The sequence below is a fragment of the Aplidium turbinatum genome, chromosome 6, assembly GCF_918807975.1.
Source record: "Aplidium turbinatum chromosome 6, kaAplTurb1.1, whole genome shotgun sequence".
NCBI classification, from domain to species: domain Eukaryota; kingdom Metazoa; phylum Chordata; class Ascidiacea; order Aplousobranchia; family Polyclinidae; genus Aplidium; species Aplidium turbinatum.
The window spans coordinates 23,426,711-23,449,899 of record NC_137477.1 but is presented as its reverse complement, the minus strand read 5'-3'; the positions used below and the strand labels follow the sequence as shown (position 1 = coordinate 23,449,899).

The following is a 23,189-nucleotide window of genomic DNA, read 5'->3' as shown; positions in this document are numbered from 1 at the left end:
CTTCTTATCTGCGCTTAATACATTTTACCACCCTATCTGCAACGGAAAATAAATTAATTGCAAAAACCTGTTGTTGTTTTTTCTTCATATTTTTGACATTTTGTTCCTAATTTTCTAGAAGCTAAACCCTTTCCAGTAACCACAATGACAACAAGTTAAAGAGAGCAACAAACCTTATGTGCTATGGCATACGGTAGTAGTGTGCATCGTGGAATATACTTTCTGTCGCTCACGTCTGCTGCTGTTTTCTTTTCTGGATTGCCTTAAATTTAAATGTACTCAAATCAATGTACTCAAGTTGTCAAACCCCTTAGTGGTGAGCCCTGGTAAATGATTCTTGCAATCAAGCGAATGACAACAAATCGAGACAGCAATTGCAGCTCACTGAGCTCCATGCAACCATCCTGTACAGAGTGATGCCGACTCAAAGCATGCGCCCTTCATGTCTAATAACTGTTCAGGGCGGGCAACTTCGGTTGTCGTATGGGAAGGCATCACCTTGCTGCAGTTAAATGTGGACCCAAATATAAACTATATCATTAATCGGATGTTCCTTGACGTCAGCAAAACATGGAGGCTTCTTAAAGAACTTGGGATTCGTTTCACTGTATTGCTTACATAAAAAAATCACAGTGGTGAAGAATGCTTATGTTTGTAGATAAAACATGCTCTGGCAGCTTTCCATATTTCTGTAATGTCTTACTGGCAACAGGTCTTGTTTCTGGCACTACTGCAATTGAACTATCTACTTATGGGTGGAAATAGCCAATACTAAAATCTTAACACCTGTAATGACAATGCGTAGAAAATTGAAATAACAAAAGGCGAATGACATCGAATCAATTCTGCAACGGAAGCTTCTCAAAACAACCTTACAGAACTGACAAATCTTGTTACTACAAACTTGAACCAAAATGTAGCTCTGGAAACTTAAAAAGCACAGTTTAATAATATACAAGTCGTGCGCCTGCAACCCTCCATTGCTACGTCATAGTATAATGAACAAAACCTGTTGTTCGTTAAAAATGTTATCACTGTAATTGCTGGAAGGGTTTTGCTTCTGTAGAACTGGGAACAAAACATCAAAAATATATAAAAAAATAAAATAAAAGTAAAAACAGTTTTCTGTAATTCACTTTTTTGCTGTTGCAAATAGGGTAGTAAAATGTATTAAGCGCAGATAGGAAGTTGGGTATTCCGCACAAGTTGACACCTTACACGTCATCCTATCTCCTTCCGTTACCGAGATAACGCGTACTTCCTGCAAATTTTCTCACACTTCAATTTTTCAAACTTTGAAGGAGGCTGCGCACCCTCTAAAAGTCGTCTGATCGAAAAACATATTTTGGATCGGTTGTATGTGACCAAATTCCGATCTGACTAGACCCCAAGCATTTTTTTATCTCAAAAACCGTAAAAAAATGAAACATCCTAGCATTATTGTTTGATTTAAAGTCTGTAGACGTTGAAACAATGTAAAAAAGAACTTACTGATTTGCTGACTGGGCTGGTAGCCAGAATGCTATGAGATGAATAACGTGATGAAATACACTTACACTTGCGCTGTGGAGCTTGTGGATTTGCTCGTTGCTGCTGGAACTTCTTCGACTTCTTCAACTTCATCTTCGCTTCCTGGATAAAAAGATTGATTTTTTTTTAAAGCAGTAAAATTGTTAATTTTGATCGAACTGATGCTGCCCAATGTCCATACTACTATCAGTCTTTATTTTTTTTATAATACACAACTGAAATTTTTTAGGACAAGCAAACCTGCTTCATCTTGGTTCGGGTTTTCATCAACTTGGGATAGATTTTCTCCAGGAACATCGCCACCAGGACCACCTTCCTCTTCTAAAGTACCACCGGCAACATCAGTTTTGTTCGTTGATGACCTGACGAGAGTGTGTAAGACTAGATTTAGTAATGAACACAAAAATGAACAATCAATTATTTTCAAGAGATCTAGCTAAAAAGTGGCTTGAAGCTTGTCAAATAAAAGCTAAATTACGCCACTCACTAATGTTACAAGGAAAATGTTAGTGAAGAAGTCAGTAAAACTTCACAGACGAAACGTAAACAGTTACTCGCTTTGTGATAGCTGTAGTTTTAAGATGTAAGCACCACAACAATAATAATGTTTGTTTTATACAGTATGAATAAAAGAAAGTCATCAAAAAACAATTTGTACAACCATGGCACTTTATTACTAAAAACTGCCTTCTGCTTCAACTATAATCTTGGCTCGGTATTTACTTTGAGCAGATGGTCGCAGGATCGGATCCCATGGTGAGCAGCTCGGTTAGCAAGCCATGTATGGCTTTCATGGTGGCTGGCCGTAAGGTGGGTTGGTGCCGCATCAGCTCATCCATGGCATTACCAAGGTTTGACGCGGTGTCACCTGCGAGTGGCGATGCTAGATTAGTTACTGAGCGTTCAAAGAGCTCAAGGTTTGCCCAATGACCAAAATAACGGCAACATAACATTTAATTAGGAATTTTTTTCTTCAGATGAGATTAGTTTTCATGGCGAGGCCACAATGCAGGGTAAAAATGTTTAAAATCGTAGTTTGTTGATTTCGTCACGGCCGCATCAATCATAAATTAGTTCTTTCCATAGTTAATTATTTTAGTAGTTGCTCACCAAGAGGATCAGAGCTCCTCCTTCTTCTCATGGCTAGCAAATACTCCGGACTCAACATGACACGGAAGAGACTGTCGAATGGACTGCAGTTCACAAACGCTTCCAGACCACGAGAGTTGAGACACAGGGCACTGGAATGGAAGTTTGTTTCACGCACGCAGTGCCTCGGTGGCAAAGAGTAAATAACAGAGCACCAATATTGACCTTTGGGCCTCACATAGCAGCAAGACAAACGCGTATTCTAACACTCCAATTACTGTCGTTACTAAGTTACACTATGCAATATTAGCAATCTATCTGTAAACAAATTATAAATTGTTGACTTTAAAACTTCTTTAAAGACTTTTAATTTTACAATAAACTTCAGGAATTTTTAATCATATTTTTAAAAAAAAATTAGCGTTAATAGAGACTTCGTAGATACGTCTGTGCAATGTCAAAAGAATTTGCCTTTTAACTGAGATACCGTCTTGCAAATAAAAAAGACGTTTAAGATTTGGAACCTGAAAATATTGGGAAGTGATGCAAGGACTTCGCGTGTCGCGGGAGGATCTTTGACCAAAAGCGCGTGCAGCATGACCTGGGTGAGCCCGTTGTCCTGCAGCGTCGACAGCAAGGATGGTTCTTGGAAGACGTAGACGGTGACCACTTCCATAGCTGATAACGATGAATAAACGTTAAATTGCATTAATATCGAGATTATCCGGTAAGAGACAAGTAACATTTGTGCAGGACTGACAAAGCTCAAAGGCAGAAACAGCTAGCCACTTACTTACCACAGTCAATAATGGACAGGTAATAATTAGATAAAGGAACAGCTGGAGAAACTGTTAAAATGTGGTAGAGAATAATTAAGGGATAATAAGCCGGTTGAAAAGGTACAGGCAGTTATTGAAAAATGATCTGAACTGGGTCGGAAGAATGTTCTTTGGAGTAAGTCAGTGGTCATCAACAAAGCTGGAGAAATGGCGTATATATATATTGTGTATGACTGTATGATATTGGAGGGGAAGGAATGAAAGAATAGTGTCTGGTCGAGAAAAAACTTCCACAAAGATAAAGTCACAAAGCTAAAAACAGAATTTTCATGAAGAAAATTTCACCAAAAGAATTGACGTATTACAGTAACAAAAATTCTACTCGGTCTAACACAAAAGACGTTAGTTCTCAACCACTCTGAGAGACAGTGATGAATGAAGATGAAACTCCTATTTTCACATTAAACTCGCAGTGTTACAATAGCAGATTACTGAGTAGAAGTGATACAGCATCACTGAAATAAGCCACTCGGAGCAAAAGTTGACAACCAGCATTATAAAGTCGTCTCTTGCAAACACAACATCGTGCGTGTAAGCCTCACTCCATGTTCTTGGCACAAAGACGCTCATCTTCTCAACTCAATAGCGTGTACAAGAGGTTGAAAAAAGTGGAGTTTCTAATGCTGTAGAGGAAAAAAACAGTCTGCTGTTCTGTGAACTATTTCCGGTCAAGTGCCAGCATATGTTGCAGATAAGTGATATTGCAATCATTTGTAAATTAATTGAGACTAACGCTTCAAACCATTATAAATAACATTCCAAGTAAAAAAGTACTGCTTCATTACCAAGGACATTTTTACTTTCTTTGCGCCAAATGTATGCAGCAGTGATATACAAACACATGGCAACACTAAAAGACTCAATTAATAAAATCACACTTCAGAAAGCTGGTTATGACAAACCTAACAGGAACAAAGCAGGTCCGTAGTATTCAACGTTCCCGATGATGTGTTTGAGTGAATTGGGTAGCGTGCCGTCCATCATGTGACGTACTTGCTCGCCGAATGCCTGGTCCGATATGGCTTTCTTCAAGAAATTCAGCACCGATTTGAAAAGCGCGGCCCGTTGAGGGAGGCATTGAGCTCCTGCAGAAAAGAGCAAGTAAGATGATGAAACGCGATTCATTGATCGATTGCGAAATCTTAATTTTTTTTATTTCGTTTGCGAATTACTTATAGGAAGCATATAGTAGGCTAGCTCTGAAGAGATTTAATTCTACAGCAGCATTGTTTACTGTTTATTTTATTCGTTCTCGTGAAAATATTGAAAATATTACTGTAGTGTAATTTGAGGATACCGTTTTTTTCTCGATAACAAATATTTCCCTTGTTAAATTTTACGGCATGTCATTAAACAGCATAAAAGTAGCATGAGCTTTTGTTTTAATAAGTATTATTTTGTGCCACAAAGTATGAAACGCTATAGATGTCGAGAAGGTTTGTCATTGCTCGAAGCTTCAGTACTTGTCGTGTGACTCCCTTCAAGAGCCTGTCGTCAGAATAAAGCCAACCTAAATGTGGTGAGGTATTTATAGATAGCAGCGGTAGCCCCAACTACGACACCTTGTTTATAATCGACTTTCTGTTTCGTTCCGTCCTCGGTCTCCATGGCAGAATTAGAAGGTGAATCTTCCTTGCCAGCGTCTACTTCCATAGACAGGTCTGAAACATAAAGACATTGCAATAAATAAATAATTCAAAAAGTGCTCCAACTTAACTTATAATACCTTCAAGCAGTGCTGATGCCCACGCAAAGCTTATTGAAATCTTTTTATTCAGCTTTTTAGGTTTTACCTCAAACGCCTACTGATCAGACAGAAGCCCATTCAGTTACATGCAAACATGGTCACTAAGTTTTACCTGAACACTTTTAGAAACTTCACTGTCTCAAAACGATAAAGTACTAACCTCCATCAGAAGATCCAGTGTTGGATGAGCCTGGAAGAGTATCACAAGCAGGAGGAGCGTCTTTCCGGCAGATCAATACCTCATGCTCCAAACGATCGATGAAGACTTGGAGCCCGCTTACAGCTTGGAAGGCTTGCCAGTCGATGTTGGTGACAAGATCGATGACCCGAACCGCTCTTGTGACAAACTGAAACAAAAAACGGTTGAGTCAGAAGGACGGCATGGATCAGGGTTTTAAGTCCAAGGCTGTAACATCATTTTAAAATCCCCGCTTGTGATGACGTATAAGCAAATATTGTACAAATATTGAACCCTTGTGTCATTTGAAAGCCTTTTATATTATTGAAAGAAGAATCATAATTGTCAAAAAATGCAAAATTGAACCAATGATAGCCACCAGTGCTTTTAAAAATTCTGAAGCATATGTAAATGAAAATTCGATACAGTAGTCCCCGCTTATTATTAAGCCCATTTCGGGACCAGACGATTTTGGGCTGACTAAGCGGGTAGGTCTATTAAGTGGGGGGACGAATTTCTGCCACTCCTATACACATAATTGACTATGGCCGACTGAACTATGGATAAAAGTTCATAAAATGTTACTAAACAACTGTAGTGTACACAACGATGGTTTTTCTCTAAAACCGTGTTTTTTGTGAGTTGTGTCAGCAACAGCACTGTTTTGTCCAACAAGGTGAAATGAGATCCAGGTTAAACGGTTTGTGACAAGATGGTTGAATTAAGAACTGAGTTTGCAGCGTAATAAGACGTGAAGTTATCGAAAGCAAGACGAAAGGTAGTAAATTATGACATAAAAGAAGTCTATACAAAATCATCAAGACAAACTCACAGTTGTTTGTTCTTGTTGGTCTCCCATGTTGGTGACGACCGATAGCAAAGGACCCATCATTCCACTTTGCACCAATGCCTCCCCTCCACTCTCGTAACTCGAAAGATGGTAGAGGAAGGAAAACAGGGCAGTGGCAAAGCTATGAGGAAACTCGGGATGTTCTGTAACAAAATAAAGGCATTAGAACAGAAAAGATTTTTCGGGAATAAATTAGATTAAGTGTTGCATTTTTTAAACATGTATCTGTCGATATGAGTTGCCTGTCAGTGTAAGGATTATACTTTATTGAATAACGCTCAATGAACTTTTTGTATGGCTATTCATTGATTTACCAAAGAACGCTATGCGAATTTGACTTATCAAGAAGTGATAAAACAAATTGTAAACTTTGCAAAATTGTAACAACTACACCACGCAAAACACATCCGGTCGTGTGTCAAACACTCTCACCGCTCACCTAGAAAAGTAACCAGGAAAAACAGCCAACAAAAACTAAATACCTGACGTGAACGATACAGTTGTGCATCCTATGGTAAAGCGTGGTTATTTCTAGGTAAAAATAAGCGACACACGACAGTTACGCGCAGATGAGTAATTGGGTATGCAGTATGCACCCTCATTGTAGCGCTGAGCGACTTAGGCGCATTGTCTAACTTACCAAGCTGAAAAGTAGAAAATCTATAACAGTGTTGGTCATAAGAGTTGCTATTAGGTCATAAGGGTTGCTATTAGGCCAAACGGCTATGTGTAATACTCGGTAAAGTTTATTTTATTAATGAACAAGCAACGATCACATATTGCGAGTAGGCCTGACAACACATACGCCCAAAACTCTTGCGATAGAGTTTTCAGAGAGTCACAGATAAAATAAAATATTACCTGAAAGAGCGCTTAAATCCCCCAGTGCAACATTGGGGAAGCACCAAAATCGTAAGCACCACAGTGAGAGCGCCTACCTGACATGCGTCTAAGACTAAGTGACTGATTAAATCCGGTCTAAATGTTGTGCCCCGAAAATCGATTACCTTCCTGAACCGGCTTTGTTCTTGTCATACTATCAATACATCTTCTGACCAACACTGGAAGAAAGCCGTGATATTGTGACACTCCAGTCACGTCCACAATCGCCCCCAGGCGCGGGGTTCGGTCCCGGCAGTCAAGATGGACAATCGACGTTAATGTTCTGAGAGCTGCTGCTTTGATGTCCTGAAAGTGCACACGATCCAAGGATTAATCCTAGTGAGAAAACCGTTTCGACAATTCAAAGTTAATTCAAAAGACCGATGAAGCTCACATAAAGGTGATTCGATTGTTAATCGGTGTTTTCAATTATACGTTAATTAATGTGTATACACAATTATACAGTATAGGCTAGTCTGGGTAATCTAAAACCTCTTTTCTTTAAAACTACCTAAGTTACTTCCTTAAACAAAATTTAGACCTTAAAACGAGTGTGAAACTAGTCGTAAGGTAATGCAAGGTCAATTTAAGCCTGCACAGTGCACAGTACACACCACAAGCGTATTGTCTTTGACTTGCAAGATGTCGACCAGTTCTTCAGTGAAGCCTGAATACAGGATGCTCCCGATGTCAGATACGTTGTTGGTGTACACTGGAACACAATTAAACACGTATCATCAATGAGATGGATATGTTGAACCAGAGAGTTTAAGGCAGAGCTTTGGAGCTGGAAATGCGAGTTTTGAAAGACTCCGTGTTGTCCGCAAGTGAAACCAGAGCCAGTAACTTAAAGGATAGCTCCGGCTCATTGCTTGAATGCTGCTGCTAATGGTTATATGCAATCACCATCTCTGCTTGCGGTAGATTGCGCATCAACATGAGGTTACTGTTTCTATGAGTCACGGTTTTTGGCTAGCTCGCCCAGTGTCGTCAAATTGAGTCCGGTCCATGTCTGGATGTTGTCATATCATCGCCTTGGTGGTCTGCCTATTTTTCTCTTTTCGTCAACTTTACCTTCTATGCAGATTTTATTAACTCCTTATTTTGATCTTTTAGTAAGGCCGAAAAGTTTTAGAATTTTTGATTATATTGTTGCTACAATTGGGTTCAGCTTCGTTATATTTGAACTCGGATAAATTAAAAACCCTTTAAAAACGGAACTTTCAAACAGTAACTGCAAAAATACACGATAAAGTTTGTCGTAAGTCATTTGGACGTAATATAGGCTACCATTGGTTGTATTAAAATAACTCTACAACCCTTAAAAAGTAATGCCTTTTCACGATTAGGAGCAATGGCATCAAATAGTTCGGAATCTGAAGCAAGGTTATTTTATCCAAGATTCAAAAACCTGTCTTTAAATTATGTATTTTTACTACTCCTTGACCAAACCTGCAGCAATTTAACTTTTCAGGAAATGAACGTTTCACATTGAACCCTATCATTTTTTAAATTCAAAAACTTTTTAGATGTAGATCTTGAACACAATTTTACTAGTTGTTGCCTCGTTACAAACTTCACGTAAAATCAATTCGGATTAATCTGGAAGTGGATCGAAATATATGTAGGCTACATCACACCAAAAAAGTTTACAGCTTGATTGGAAGACTATAGAGTAGGCTACAGACGAATTTATTTTCAAACGAGTCAGTTCAATCATAAACATCTAAAAATCGATTTCAATCAGCTAGCTATTCAGACATGTAACCGAGTCGTTCAAGCATTGTTGTGGTTTTGACACCTGTCGGAAGATATTTCATGTTCTTGACTACACAGTACAGCTGTTTTACTTTAAAAATTCGTCAAAAAATCATAAACAACGAAAAATCAAAATCACAAAAAGCACAAAATATACAGATGAAACCAGCTTAAACTGGTTCCTTGCTGCCACCAACCTAAAACAGAGATGGCATGTAGTCGAGCTTGAACGCATTTAAGACGAGTTTGATGTTGGGCAAAGCTGTGTGCCAGTCTCAAATGAGTGTAGAGCAGCATCTTTGACTCATGTGGTACTGGGTACATGTGGATCAGCGACTCCATGATGTCGGCGGGACAATTCGACATCTTTAAAAAAGAAAGATTAATTTGAAATGCTACTGGTCATGCTTGCGACGAGATGCAGAAGAATTCTAGCATGGTTGTTTTAAGTAAGTTAACACTAACCAAAGTCTAACAAAAACTGGCAAATCTTTAAAGTTTCCTTCAATGGCTGCTTTTTTAACGTATCATAAAGTGGTATTCGACTTAATCAACAGTTTACCTGTCGTCACATAAAGCGTAGTTTAATGACATACCGGTTGTTCTTAAAGAGGTAAGATTCTTTTAGTTTTGCTTATAGGTGACAATCGCACATCAACCTTTGCAACATGTGACAAATCGAGCATACACTAGTACAACAAACTTCCACTTACCTCGTGAACATTTTCGACGTGAATGCAGAACATATTAGTGTTTCCGATCCTACGCGATGAATTGGAGTCGTTAATGTCCTTCGGGTCCGCGTAGAATTCATAGTGCAGCGTCGTTGCATTGGCGGGGAAGCCCTGTCATGGCAATCACACATTATTTCAAAATTGAGCAGAGTCACTGCAGTGAGCAGAGAAAACTTAAACAACGTTATAGGACGTTTCATGGTATTTTTGATGTTTTTACACAGCACGTTTATGATAATGCTACACATTCAATCACAATTGAGTATGATAAAGCTGCGCGGGTGCGGAATGGCCCGTTTCGGTGAGTCCGATCCTTTAACGGGGGATTTTTTCAATTTTTTTTTAAATTGTCGGGTACCGTAGCCTAATTATCATTGCCGTTTTAGGGTTAGGGGTTAGGGTTAGAGGTTAGAAACTCACCGAATAGTAGCAGACCCGCACGGGTGCCCTTGCAAACCAAAAAGTATCATCACGTTTTTTGTTTGCTTTTTTTTCAAAAAAAGTATTATTCAGTAATTCAAGTATTTTATCAACGAAAAAACACAAACGAGAACCAAAGTGCTACGATTGTTAGATAAACACTTAAGGATACAAAGTTTGATTGAAACACAGTGTCTTTTAATTGTAGGTACAATACTGTATTAACACGTAGCTAAAAGGACAATTATGCTCCAATAGTAGAGGATAATTACAGCAAAGGCTGCGACTACCGGACTACGTAGATCGATTTACGTTGCAATCAAGCTAATGAGCAAGAAAAGACAACAGAATTATGCGGAGTTTCTAATCCCCAATCCTAAATACTGATAACCACTGTAGATTGTAGATGATAAAAAAACTAGTTGTCTTCTCGATTCCTATCCACACCAGGTATCAGCAAACTAAGACAAATACCTCTGTTAATGTTAATCAACCTTAGATGTCTAACGGCAAAATTTTGTGTAATGCCACCATCGCACAACGCCAACTCATCGTCATTGCGTCAGTACAAAATTCATGAAAATGATAATGAATTGTTTCATGGGTGATTCAATAGCAAGAGAACTAAAAACTGACTTCATCAAATAAACTTTTCTCACATGATGAATGAAAATACAATCTATCATGTGCAAGTGCAATACTGTTACGCTCAGACTTCAGAGTCGTAGTAGGTACCAAGGTTGCTACTCAAAAAAGTTGAGTTTTTAGAAAAAATCTACAAAATTTGATCTAGTAATGCTGTTATGCATACTCTTCTACGGCATAATACCATGTAAAGATGTTACATATTCCAAGTGCAGCAGGTGGAAGCAAATAATAATCTTCAGTGGGTCATTTTCTCTTGTGCCATTAAAAATATATTTACACCAAGTAATAAACATTTAAAAGAAAGTTACCAAGCATGAAAACAAAGATGATTTTATCGGCTTATACTTTAATAGCGACGTTTTTATGTCAGATTTGTTTTTCTCGCATGAAACGATAAGTAGTAAATCACTTGAGAAAAAAAAATGGGTATTAAACTTGAAATCTACTGAATACTGATCTACTCTCTGGACTGCACTTATTTAGACAGGTACACAATGCGCGCTTTATGAGATATCCTACTTAAACATAACATCAGTAGCATTAACTATATATTGTAGAGCTTAATTAAACTAACAAACATAACTCACTCAAATGTTCTATTTTCAACAACTCATCAAATCTTGTATCAAGTTCTTGCAACATTTAATGGGCCTAGCAACCAGCTACTCACTAGCCTACTCAGTACTCAGCAGCACAAGTTTTCACATGAATGCATTTGCATATTGAACTTATTCATGAACCAATAAAAAAAATTCCAAAAAATATATTTGATGAGCTCATTTTCACCCATAACTTCGAAAGAAAAGGTTTTGCCCATAAAACCCGGATGGACTTGGTTAAATTAAAAACACGGTTGTTTTAACAACCTTGCTTTCAAGCTGTGCACAGCAAGTTAAAACAATCCAAAAACGATAAAGAAAATACTTTCTTATATTCAAAATAGGCTATTGTAAACTGTACCTAGCGTCTACTTACAGATACATGCTTGTTGAGACAAGACTCGGCCAAACCAAATCCATTTTCTTTTCCTCCCCAACTCTGCAAACAAATAAGACACGTCAGAACAAAAGCAAGTGATTGGTTTGTGGCAAAAGCACGCCCACTGCGCAATGGTACAAGAATGAACAATCCCCACAGGAAACCGTCAGCATGGAAGAAATGGATTTTGAAGGTTAGTTTTTCCAAGATTTTTTCCGATAGCTGAATTGATTTCATCTAATTTTGTCAATTAAGAATGGGCAGGTTAAACAATGATTCAAATATCGGCAAAGAATAGCATGAAATAACGGGTCTGCTACTATTCGGCGAGTTCCCTATTCGGCGAGAGCCTTTTTCGGCGAGTGCCCTATTCGGCAAGTTTTTGAAATTTTATTTTTGAAAGGGAATTATCGGGTACGGGGAGCCTAATTATAATTGGCGTTTTTACATCGTTAAACGTTGAAATCGTGCAGAAAGGAATAAAAATAAAATGTTTGAACTATTAAATTAAAATTCGTTATGTCAGTTCAGTTGAGTTGTTTTTATTTCTGACCGTCATATGAAAAACAATACACGTCAACATAGCAAAGGTAGAAGCGACAAAACGCGAACGTTAAAAAGTGCTTGAATTCGTCATGTCCGTTTATCTGTTTTTATTTTTGATCATGATATCAAAAACAATTCACGTCAACATAGCAAAGGTGTAGAAAAAGGTAGAAGTGACAAAACGCGAACGTTAAAACGTGCTTGTGACTGAAGTAAGTTATTGAGTTGAAAGAAATTTGGCACGGTCGCAACACCTTCAGAAAAATTTAAGAAATGAAGGAAAAATAAAAAAAAGAAAATGTTACAAAAAAATCATGTTTAATCTCTATAAGTTAGTACTTTTGAATAGTTAAAATGATTAGTTTGGATCAACAAATGCGCGGCCTACAGCTTGGATTGAAAGAAAATTATCGGGTACCGTAGCCAAGCTATCCCGCCCAGCAGAAATTGCCGTTTTTACATCGTTTTAACGTCGCTAAACGTTGAAATCATGTAGAAAAGAGAACTTTGCTGACTAGGATACGTTGAAACTGGGAAATATTTACAGGAGCCCTTCGATTTGTTTCAAGAACCCATTTAGCCTAACAGTTCATTTGTACATTGATTCAACGTCTGAATACATTATCTTAAAAATGCATAATCTTAAAAATGCAACGTATCGAAGGGCTTCTGTGAATGTTTCTCAGTTTCAACGCAGGCCTTAAAACTCGTGTTTTTTCTGGCAGCCATCGTGGCCTACCGAGAGCTCCTTCTCGGCGGCCAAATCTGCGTGCTTGGAAGCCAAAATACAAATGACGATAGCACAAGTAAATAGCATTAAACTTGCAATAATGTTAAAATGATCACTTAGCGTTGTTGAAGTCTGGGCGACGTCCTGCAATAGAATCGTTGTAGGCTACCACGCATTAAATGCTTTATCGGGATTGTAATCCGGTATTGCGGAACCATCTAACGACCCTAAATTGTTTTAACTGCTCGCAGCTCAGTGAATTGTTTCAACTGCATACCGCCTTTCATAAAACCTGACCATTTATTCCGTTATGATGTCACCACTGAGGGTGTGAAGTCACTAACCCACAGCGTTCTCAACTATATGAAGACAGGTATTTTACCCTCGGATGTCAACTAACCTAGTTCTCCTTTTTAACGGCGATTCAATGTCCGACAACATAGAATAGATATAAAAACGACAATATTGCCATCCGATGTAAATTAGCACTTCGGATTAACACTTCGTTAAAATAAACATCGGGAATTGCAAACAAGACTTACAGCGCTGGTGATCGCAGCTGGATATATTCAATACAACAGTAGTGACTATGATGCGCTGACCTAATTCTGCGTCACTCTTTGATACTACATATTTTCGACATTTAATCCATAATCATTCTATTGCGAAATTAAATCATTGGCTAGAAGAAACCGGCGGCCAAACTTGGCCGACGGAGGAGGTAGCACAGGCGGTCATTCCGGTCATTCAAGCACTACTTAGCGGCGATGGCCGCTGCTTTAAGGCTTGCAACGTATCCTAGTCATCAAAGTTCTCTTTTCTAGACAATTTCAACGCTTAGCGACGTTGAAACGTTAGGCCACACATTTGGTTAGCCTTTTCATTCTGTTACTACAATGTAAAAATGAACTGTTAGGCTAACTGGGTTCTTGGAACAAATTTTTGCTGGTAAGGATAACTAGGCTACGATATCCGATAATTTCCTTTCAATCCAAGCTGTAGGCCACGCATTTGTTGATCCAAACTAATCATTTTAACTATTCAAAAGTAGCCTACTAACTTATAGATATAAACATGATTTTTTTTGTAACAGTTTCTTTTTTTTATTTTCCCTTCACATCTTAAATTTTTCTGAAGGTGTTGCGACCGTGCCAAATTTCTTTCAACTCAATAACTTACTTCGGTCACAAGCACGTTTTAACGTTCGCGTTTTGTCGCTTCTACTTTAAAACAAATGAACGGACATGACGAATTCAAGCACGTTTTAGCATTCGCGTTTTGTCGCTTCTACTTTAAAACAAATGAACGGACATGACGAATTCAAGCACGTTTTAGCATTCGCGTTTTGTCGCTTCTACCTTTGCTATGTTGACATGTATTGTTTTTGATATGATGGTCAGAAATAAAAACAACTGAACTGACATGATGAATTTTAATATAATAGTTCAAACATTTTATTTTTATTCCTTTCTGCACGTTCAGCGACGTTAAAACGATGTGAAAACAGTTAGGCTACGGTACCCGATAATTCCCTTTTAAAAATAAAATTTCAAAAACTCGCCGAATAGGGCACTCGCCGAATAGGGAACTCGCCGAATCGGACTAGCCGAATCGGATTAGCCGAATGGGACTCGCCGAAACGGGCCATTCCGTGAAATAACCGCTCTCTATGTAATAGTAAGTAGTAATGCATGCAATGAACAAATACATTTAATACTGTCAAACCACTTTGGCTTTCTTGTTGGTGCAAAAATTTACTACAAGTATTCAAATTTGAGAAGATTGGGCTGTAATTAAATTGCACAAAATGAATTTATTTTTATTGTACAATTTAGAGCCACAAGCTTACTGTATAACTACGCATCTACAAAATAAATCTACTTCAAATGATACGGTACATAAAATCGGAATGGCCCGTTTCGGTGAGTCCGATTCGGTGAGTCCGGTCCCTATTCGATGATTTTTTCAATTTTTTTTTTTTTAATTATCGGGTACCGTAGCCTAATTATCATTGCCGTTTTAGGGTTAGGGGTTAGAGCAGTGGTTCTTAACTGGGGGTCCGTGAAGCGATTTTAGGGAGTCCGCGAAAGTTTCCGAGTTTTCAGCATGATTGATAAATTATGAAATCTAAAATTGTTTGTGGTTTGTTTATGTACTTGCCTACAGTGATTCTCAAATTGTAAGTCGCAATGCACTGCTGCGTCGTTTGAAATTGCAAAAGACATGACACAGAGGTTTGGTTTGGTTAGAACTAAAATATCATATAAATGACTTAAACCTTTTAATAAGGCTATGTTCAACTTAATTCTTTTGAGACAGCAGGTTGTTGATATGATTAACTTAGACTGCTGACTATCGTTTGCATTTCTATCCGTCCCGGATTTCTATCACCACTCACAGTTAGTCAGCAGTCTACAGTATAACCACTAACAGTTTTGCAATGACTGCGATTATAATTTATAACGAATTAGTATTGATTACAAATGAAAAAAGGGAGAAATTCTTTGTAATGGTTGCAAGTATTCTATTAACTTTTGATAAAATTTATAGAAAAACATTAAATCAGCATATAAATTACTGATATTTGATCCTGTGTGTCAACATATACGGTAGCTCATAACTTAAGTCTATTTTATCAATAGTCAAGTTCGTTGCGAATTCAGCAAATTCTTCTAAGGAGGCTATGTTGCTTCGAAACTTATGTAACATATTATGATTCCATAAGGAGACGCAATATACCAAAATTTTAAATAGAATTTTTAGGGGTCCGCGACCGCTTCGAAGGCACCAAAGGGGTCCACCAAGACAAAAAGGACGAGAACCACTGGGTTAGAGGTTAGGAACTCACCAAATCGGACTCACCGAATAGTAGCAGACCCACATAAAATAGCCAATAGGTATTATTTCCAGACATACACAAAAATGATCTTATGAAGACTTCATTAATTCATGATGTACTCAAAGTTTCAATTGGATGAATACAGATTACACAAACCTTTCGTGAAAAAAAAATCTTGTAAAAATGTTAAGTCAAAACAGTATTAGTGTGCATGCAAAACTATTCCGCATGTGGACAACTACATATAACACAAGCTAATTTTCATACTTCGGCAAGAAAACTGAGCCTCTTCAACAAAGGAAGCCGCTGTTTGTCCGCCAAACGAGATAGAAAATTTGACCGCTTGCTGAAGACGTACAGTAAATTTAAAACAGCTAGAATCACATCGAGATTGGAAGAGGATAATAGAGAAATCAAATGCTGAAAAAAAAAACGGAACAATACTTTAATCATTACTGCATCAAAAAGATTTGGGCTAAAACAAAAAGTATATAAGATTAGCTGCAACAATTTCATGGCTTTCAAGAATCGTCGGTTCAAGATTTATTTAATCTTTCGGTTTAGTCAGACAAACAACTCATCACCATCAGGTTCGAAATTCTACTCAGTCAATGCAGTTCAAAATAATGGAACAAACTTTAAAATAAAATGCAAAAGTTACTTTGGAAAAGGAGAGATCTGATGCGTTATAATTTCCTTAAAATATGGTAGGCTTGGTAGCTTACATACACAAATAAAATAAGCCCACTTAAGCTCAGACCAAGTTCTCATCGTTTGTGATTTTGCTCTGGAACATTCTATTCTAAGATCACTACCGGTATTCTCAATCCATCATAAATTTTATCTCGCCACCTCAAATTTCAGCTACTGCATAAGTTTTTAAAATGCTTAATAGCTCACGTGCTTTGTATGACATGAGTCTATTGGCACCACAAAAAATAAACAATATATATATATACGATCCCGAAAAGAGTGAAACAATTTGTAAAGGTTACTTTGATAATAGTGGCTATACGAACTATTAGATGCAACTAAAAATATAAATCAAGCATGCAGTTTGCTTTGTGTACAATCCTGTGCCACATAAGAGTAATAACAGTATAATACCTCAACAGAACTGTAAGAATGACGAGAAAAACTGTACTCGATGAGCAGTGATGTAAAGTTCAATACAGATATTGTCAAATTCTTTAACTTCATATCTGTGTTAACAGCAAGAAGCCATCTGGAAACACCAGTACTTGACGCAGAATACAAAATATCATCAAATCTAAACATTCAACAATAGAGGTTATCAACTATTTCCGTCTGTCGAAAAGTATTATCGGTAGGAGGTACAATATGCATTATGCAAAAGATAAAATGCTGAATTTAAATTACCGGCACCTAATAATAAAATCCACAACGTGTACAAATAGTTGTACTTTAAGAGTCGGAATGGCCCGTTTCGGTGAGTCCGATCCCTTAACGGGGGATTTTTTCTTTTTTTTAAATTATTGGGTACCGTAGCCTAATTATCATTGCCGTTTTAGGGTTAAGGGTTAGGGGTTAGAGGTTAGGAACTCACCGAATCGGACTCACCGAATAGTAGCAGAACCTCAAGAGTCGACTACAGGTAGAGTAGAACAGCAGAAAGTTGCAATATACTGTAATGTGTCTCATCAGTCATCACTGCAATTTTTTTATTAAATGGTATGGTTTTTTCCTCAGGGGATTCAACACCAGAAACATTCCTGTTTTCTCTGATATATATGAATACTTGACTTCAATGTTAAATGTGCTGCGCCACCAGACCATGGCTGTACCAATGATGGACAGTTTATGACATTTAGACACAATCATGTAAGTGCATTCCAGGTAGGCACCCACACTGTAATGTCGGGCAATTTAGGTGCTATTACAAATAAAATTTTATTTTGTTAAATGCTTGCTGATGTAGTTTAGTAACCATCGCACATAACACATGGTCCCGTACGTCTAATGAGCAGCTTGTGCGATCTGTCCAGTGTCAAGCTCAATAGAAGAAAGGTGAAGTCTATTTTATTGAAAAGTCTTCACATAACTTGTCTGGTGCCACAGCAAGGGCTCCAAACTAGCATTCACCAACCTGACTGCACAATTGCATATAAACGTTATGCTCCAATGATGGTCTGATGTTGACTACGGTACTATAAAAGTTACTACACTATTACTTACTATACGGTAGTATTTACTAAACAAATCAAAAATTAAGAAAACATGCAGATTTAAAACGGATAGTAAACAAGCATAAGCATAACGTCAAGATCTTTAAAAATCTATAAAAAAACTGAATGATTTTTTAATTACAGTACTGGTATATAATTTAGTAGGCTAAATGAAATTGTGTACTAAACAAAACATTGGTATGTTCTAAATCAAAAATGTGCAATGTCGTTTGAAGAAAGTGGATTATTTCAGTAAATGTTAACATCAGCCAATTTAAATAAATGATACCGCTGTGTCAAATCATAATTCAGTCGTGTGAAGTATTTTATATTTTAATGCTCCCAACATTCAAATTAAACTTCTGCAAAATTTCTAAATCTGCATATTATTATATGCCCAGCCCATTATTGTCCTTCTAAAGATAAATAAGCATAATGATACGAAGTATTTTCATTGCATTGACCATGTGTTTGGTCTGCTATGCTTCTTAAACCTAACTCCTTGGTAGTTAAGCTTAAGGCATACATTTCCTCTGGTTAAGAAGCTCAATAACGCTACAGAAAACCGTAAAAATATAAGTTTATCAGGGTAAAATGGTGAAAATTACCTGTCAAGTACTTCCACCCAATGAAAAAGTTCACACTTTCCTACTGTCCAAGTGACTGTTTGTTGGAGTATCTTCAAAAGGTCATCATCAGAACATACTCGCAGCTTTTCAATTAACACACGGCAGTCAGCAGGCTAAAAAAACACACAAAACCAAAAACAAAGATAAATGTAGGCAACATTGGCATGCAAACAAAAAGTATAATCAACCAAAAAAAATCATGTGAATCGGTCAGCCGTAACATCAATTAAGTAGCCTATCTCATAAAACCATTGAAAAATGGTGTTGAAATGTCATATGACTATTTTCTAGCTTTTGTTTTTCTTGAAAGTCATTCCTTCCACTCTTCTATACGCAGTACGCACAATTGCACAAGTACGTAGGATCTTGCACCACCACATCAAATGTCTTCAAAATTTCTAACACAAGAAGCTGATGCAAATACTTGGCACTTGCTGGAAGAATTGACTCCCCAGCAAGAAAATGCCCCATCCTGCTCTGTTGCATACTGTAAAAGCCACCATTTTACAACATTACCTGGTCATGCTGTGCAGATTAATCCAAGGCTGCCTCAAAAAAACCCAAGATCACATAAAGATTCTCTAAACCAAGGTAAAAACCTTTGAAGTTTAATTAAGACTTTTACAAACCACGCCAATACAAATTTGGAATTGTAAAAATTTGCCAGTGCCAAAGCAACTTGAAGGAACATAAGGGATATAACATGGTCTTTTGAGAAAAGTCAGGAAGAAATATGACGCTGCACACATATATAATATATATACTCTATCTTCTATGATTTTGCCTGTGACTACTGCTCTATCTCAGATTGAGCATTCAATAGCACATTTGTAATTGATAGCAATCACAGATTGTAATTTTATAATTGAAGAAAACTCCAATGCTTAAACAAAGGAGCAGTAGATAACAATATAATGGTGGGATTCACATAGCCTGCAGAGGGTGTAATATGATACTTAAACAGCCCTCAGACTAAGAATTTTAACTTTAATAAGAGGTTTGTGCATAATAATAAAGCATTTTGTAATTTTTATATGAAAAATTTGCTTTGTGAATAAAACCTTAAATAATTTGCAAATTTAAGATTAAAAACTTAACTTAAAGAACATATATACCCAGAAACTACATATATCATAATGTAAAACATAACATTTTTGCATTTATGAACAAGTAACTTCAATTAATACATCAAACATTTATTGTAAGCTATTAAGAATTGGTTTTAATCCAAGACACAAAACTGACAAATTTGTAAAAATGGTGATTACAACATATATACTACTGTACTGTCTTACCACTTCCGTTGTGCACTTTTTTGATTTAGTTCTGTCGATTTTCATGATGCTTCGATCTTGATATGTAGTAAAAAATTCCGTAACATTACACAGTGCAACTACAAAGGTAGGTATATAATTTACTTGTGTGTGATATAAAGCTGAATGGTACATTAAAAAATATGTTGAAATTAGAGATGTACCGATACCAATATCTTGGCCGGTACCGATCCCGATATCACTTTTTTAGGCCGATACCGATATTGATACCGATATTTTGGCCGATACTTTGGTGTTACAAAAAGAAGCAATTTTGGTATTCAATTTTGGTACGAAATTATATCAAATGCTAAGTTTTACCTTATTTGCATAAAACTATTAAAAAAAGCTTTCAATTGGCATAATTTATTAAAGATTCAAGAATCCAATCTCAACCGCATTGTTGTGTCATAGTAGGTTTTAGTAATGAAAGGCCATCGTAATTGAGGACTGGGGTATAAGGGAAGAAACATTACATCATAATTGGGGTTTCTTAAAAATTAATAAAGTTTTTGCGCAAACTCTCCAAATAGGCTATCATAATTGATAATAAGATGTAAACCAAGTGATTTGTGCAGTCGAACAAAAACTATTCGACAAGTAATGTGCAACCTAAGGGCGCTTGTCGTTTGGTTGAAAAGCTTTTGCCAGGCCAAAACTACCCAGGTAGCAAGAATGTATAATTTTGCATCGTTTTTATGTTGCTAAACGTTTAAAAAAAACGTGTAACTTGGTTGTTTTTAGTAAGCTAGTTCCATCAGTTTGTGATTTAATTTCCACCTTTCGTTGTAATAAACTCACCAAGCTCAAACAATGTCATGGCAGAATAAGTATGCTCAAAATGAAAGCAGTGGGACTACGAATCCTCACTAAACTAATCAAAATGGTCTTGTTGCGCCTAAGATGACAACCTCATTTTGAAGAAAGGAGCATTCTTTCCGGCAGTTGCGATTCACTAACCACAACGGTGTAGCTTCCACACTAGCTATTTCAATTCTTGTCGATGTCCATTCTTGCTACAAAACGGCTGCAGAGAAACATATAGTTGATTGGATGGTCTAAGGCAGGGGTGACAAACCTTTTTGTGGTTGCGGGCCACTTTGTCAATTACACATGAGTTATCGGGCCACACAACTTTTTAATTGCAATCTACTATGAAATCTTTTAGAAGCGACTCAAGATATTATTCATGAAAAGTAACAAACGGCAGATGAAAGTAATAAAACCCACACAGTAGAAATTATCTTACGCAGAATCGAAACATACAACAGTAAAAAATTGACCAAAAATGCAAGGTAAAGTTGGTGAATAGTGTTTTCACAACTAGTGTTATTTATAGTGTTATTTATAGCTTTCCTATTTCTAACTTTAAACCCTGAAAGTTAAAGTTTAGGGCAAGGAAAGGTGTACCAGTGATGGCATAAAACAGCTTTGAGGTGTCTTTTGTCTTTAATGCATCAGCGATTGTCAAATGGTTTTGCGGGCCGCACAAAATTCTTTGATGGGCCGCAGGTTCGTCACCTCTGGTCTAAGGTCTAAATGGCTAGCGTGGAAGCTACGGTACACAGTCTTGGCCTGATTTTATCCTCTGCTGAGAGTAAAAAAGAAACACAAATGATAAATATTGGAGAAATTGAGTCTCCTTTACAACTTAAGAATCGAACAACGCAAAACTGCTGAAACAAAACGTTTTGTTTGAGTGAAAGAATCACTGTAAGCAAACAATGCCAAAAGGTGTGCGCATGAAGTCATGGGAGTGTGAGGTATTAAAAATTTGAACAGGTTGTTATTTTTCTACATCAATGTGACGTTAGTTACTACTTTAAAAAATCTATATCTTTGCTTCTACAGAAAATCCGCTGTAAACGCCTTTTTTTACATGTTTAGTATCGGCCACAGTATCGGCCAAATTTTGCCGATACCGATACTCAAAAAATGGCCGATATCACCGATATATCAGTACACCTCTAGTTGAAATCTTAACAAGCAATAGCAATTTATCAAAATTCTATTCATTGCAAAAAGTCAGTGCTGATATGTATATTTTTTATATACAATATTTATATATACATAATTTGCGCAAATATGTTGACATGAGGATTCACATACAGTTTTTTGTTGCTTTATCTAGCACATTTTGATTAGGCTTGGTCGTAAAGGTAGATAGACTCCTTGCCAGTTTTAAAACTCGTTTGTAGTGTTGTTGAGGTTAAACCATGTGCTTGCCAAGGCTGCCAGTTATTGGCAGTTCAGGAGTGAAATACGGTTAAATTTTGATGAGGGTACTTTTTTTTAAATAAAAGTTGGCCTATTTGATGCTTAAAAGAATGAAAAATGTCACTCAAGTCACAGTCAACATGACCAAATATTAGCAATCAAAACTTGCAATGGTTTGAAACCAAATCTTTTTTAATTGCATTGTGGAATTTTGTAAAATTTTTATTTTGTAAACATTTTATTTGAGGGCACTGTAGATTAGAACTTGTCCATTCAAATCTCCTCTAGACAGAAGAAACAGGCTGGTTCAAAGAAAATATTCAAAAAGTTTGTCTTACTCTACTAAAGCATTTCATTTACCACTACATATAAATCACCTTGTGTAAAATACTGTTGAAAAATATTGAAAAAAATGATATTGTTTTCTCTTGAAAAGTTGTGAGGTTCGGCATGAAACAATAAAACATATATATATACTGCTACTGCTAAGAACAATACCTTCCTCATTATATTGCCAAGGCCCAACCCTATATTAATTTTTAGGAGAATGTCTTGGACTGAACAGCAAGACAATATAAGATTTGTGAAAAAAAAAAAACAGTTTCATTTTTAACAAACTTGTACAACTAATTGATCACCACCGAAAAGGTGGCTTCTTTAGTATTTAGAAAAGAGAGGTAAATGAAAATATAAAAAATAACCCATGAAATGAACCCATGAATTTTGAATCCATAACCCAGAACCCATAACCCATGAATTTTGGAGAATCCAATTCGGAGAAATCCCGATTCGGAGACAGCCTTTTTCAGAGAATGCCCTTTTCAGAAATTTTTTGAAAATCCAACGACGCCTTCTGTAAATCCAACGACATCTTCTGTTTATTTAGAGAAATTTGAATTTTATTCCACAATATCGGTTTTTTGCATACCGACAAAGAATAATAAATTGAATTGAAATTTAGCGAAAAATAAAAAGCGAATTAAATTTATTTTTGAACTATTAAATTAAAATGTTTGCTCACATAAAATTGACATGTATTGTGCATCGCCGTCTGTATGCAAACTTAGAATATATTC

At 36.8% G+C, this 23,189-nt stretch overlaps 1 protein-coding gene across 1 annotated transcript in view; it reads right to left on the bottom strand.

Annotated features, from left to right (window-relative positions):
* LOC145771741 (E3 ubiquitin-protein ligase HUWE1-like) overlaps positions 1 to 19,923 on the bottom strand; it is a 77,845-nt gene extending 57,922 nt beyond the window's left edge. Inside the window, exons 1-18 of the mRNA XM_082583471.1 lie at positions 19,879 to 19,923; positions 18,563 to 18,696; positions 16,876 to 17,038; positions 16,036 to 16,188; positions 11,651 to 11,713; positions 9,587 to 9,718; positions 9,071 to 9,239; positions 7,730 to 7,827; positions 7,241 to 7,421; positions 6,216 to 6,376; positions 5,366 to 5,552; positions 5,021 to 5,119; positions 4,361 to 4,543; positions 3,144 to 3,297; positions 2,641 to 2,771; positions 2,254 to 2,398; positions 1,771 to 1,892; positions 1,557 to 1,632 (exon numbers count right to left, since the gene is read on the bottom strand). Of these exons, the coding sequence (XP_082439597.1) occupies positions 1,557 to 1,632; positions 1,771 to 1,892; positions 2,254 to 2,398; positions 2,641 to 2,771; positions 3,144 to 3,297; positions 4,361 to 4,543; positions 5,021 to 5,119; positions 5,366 to 5,552; positions 6,216 to 6,376; positions 7,241 to 7,421; positions 7,730 to 7,827; positions 9,071 to 9,239; positions 9,587 to 9,718; positions 11,651 to 11,713; positions 16,036 to 16,188; positions 16,876 to 17,038; positions 18,563 to 18,696; positions 19,879 to 19,923 (2,396 nt within the window). The remainder of the gene's footprint in view (positions 1 to 1,556; positions 1,633 to 1,770; positions 1,893 to 2,253; positions 2,399 to 2,640; positions 2,772 to 3,143; positions 3,298 to 4,360; positions 4,544 to 5,020; positions 5,120 to 5,365; positions 5,553 to 6,215; positions 6,377 to 7,240; positions 7,422 to 7,729; positions 7,828 to 9,070; positions 9,240 to 9,586; positions 9,719 to 11,650; positions 11,714 to 16,035; positions 16,189 to 16,875; positions 17,039 to 18,562; positions 18,697 to 19,878) is intronic.
* Between the last annotated feature and the right edge of the window lie 3,266 nt (positions 19,924 to 23,189).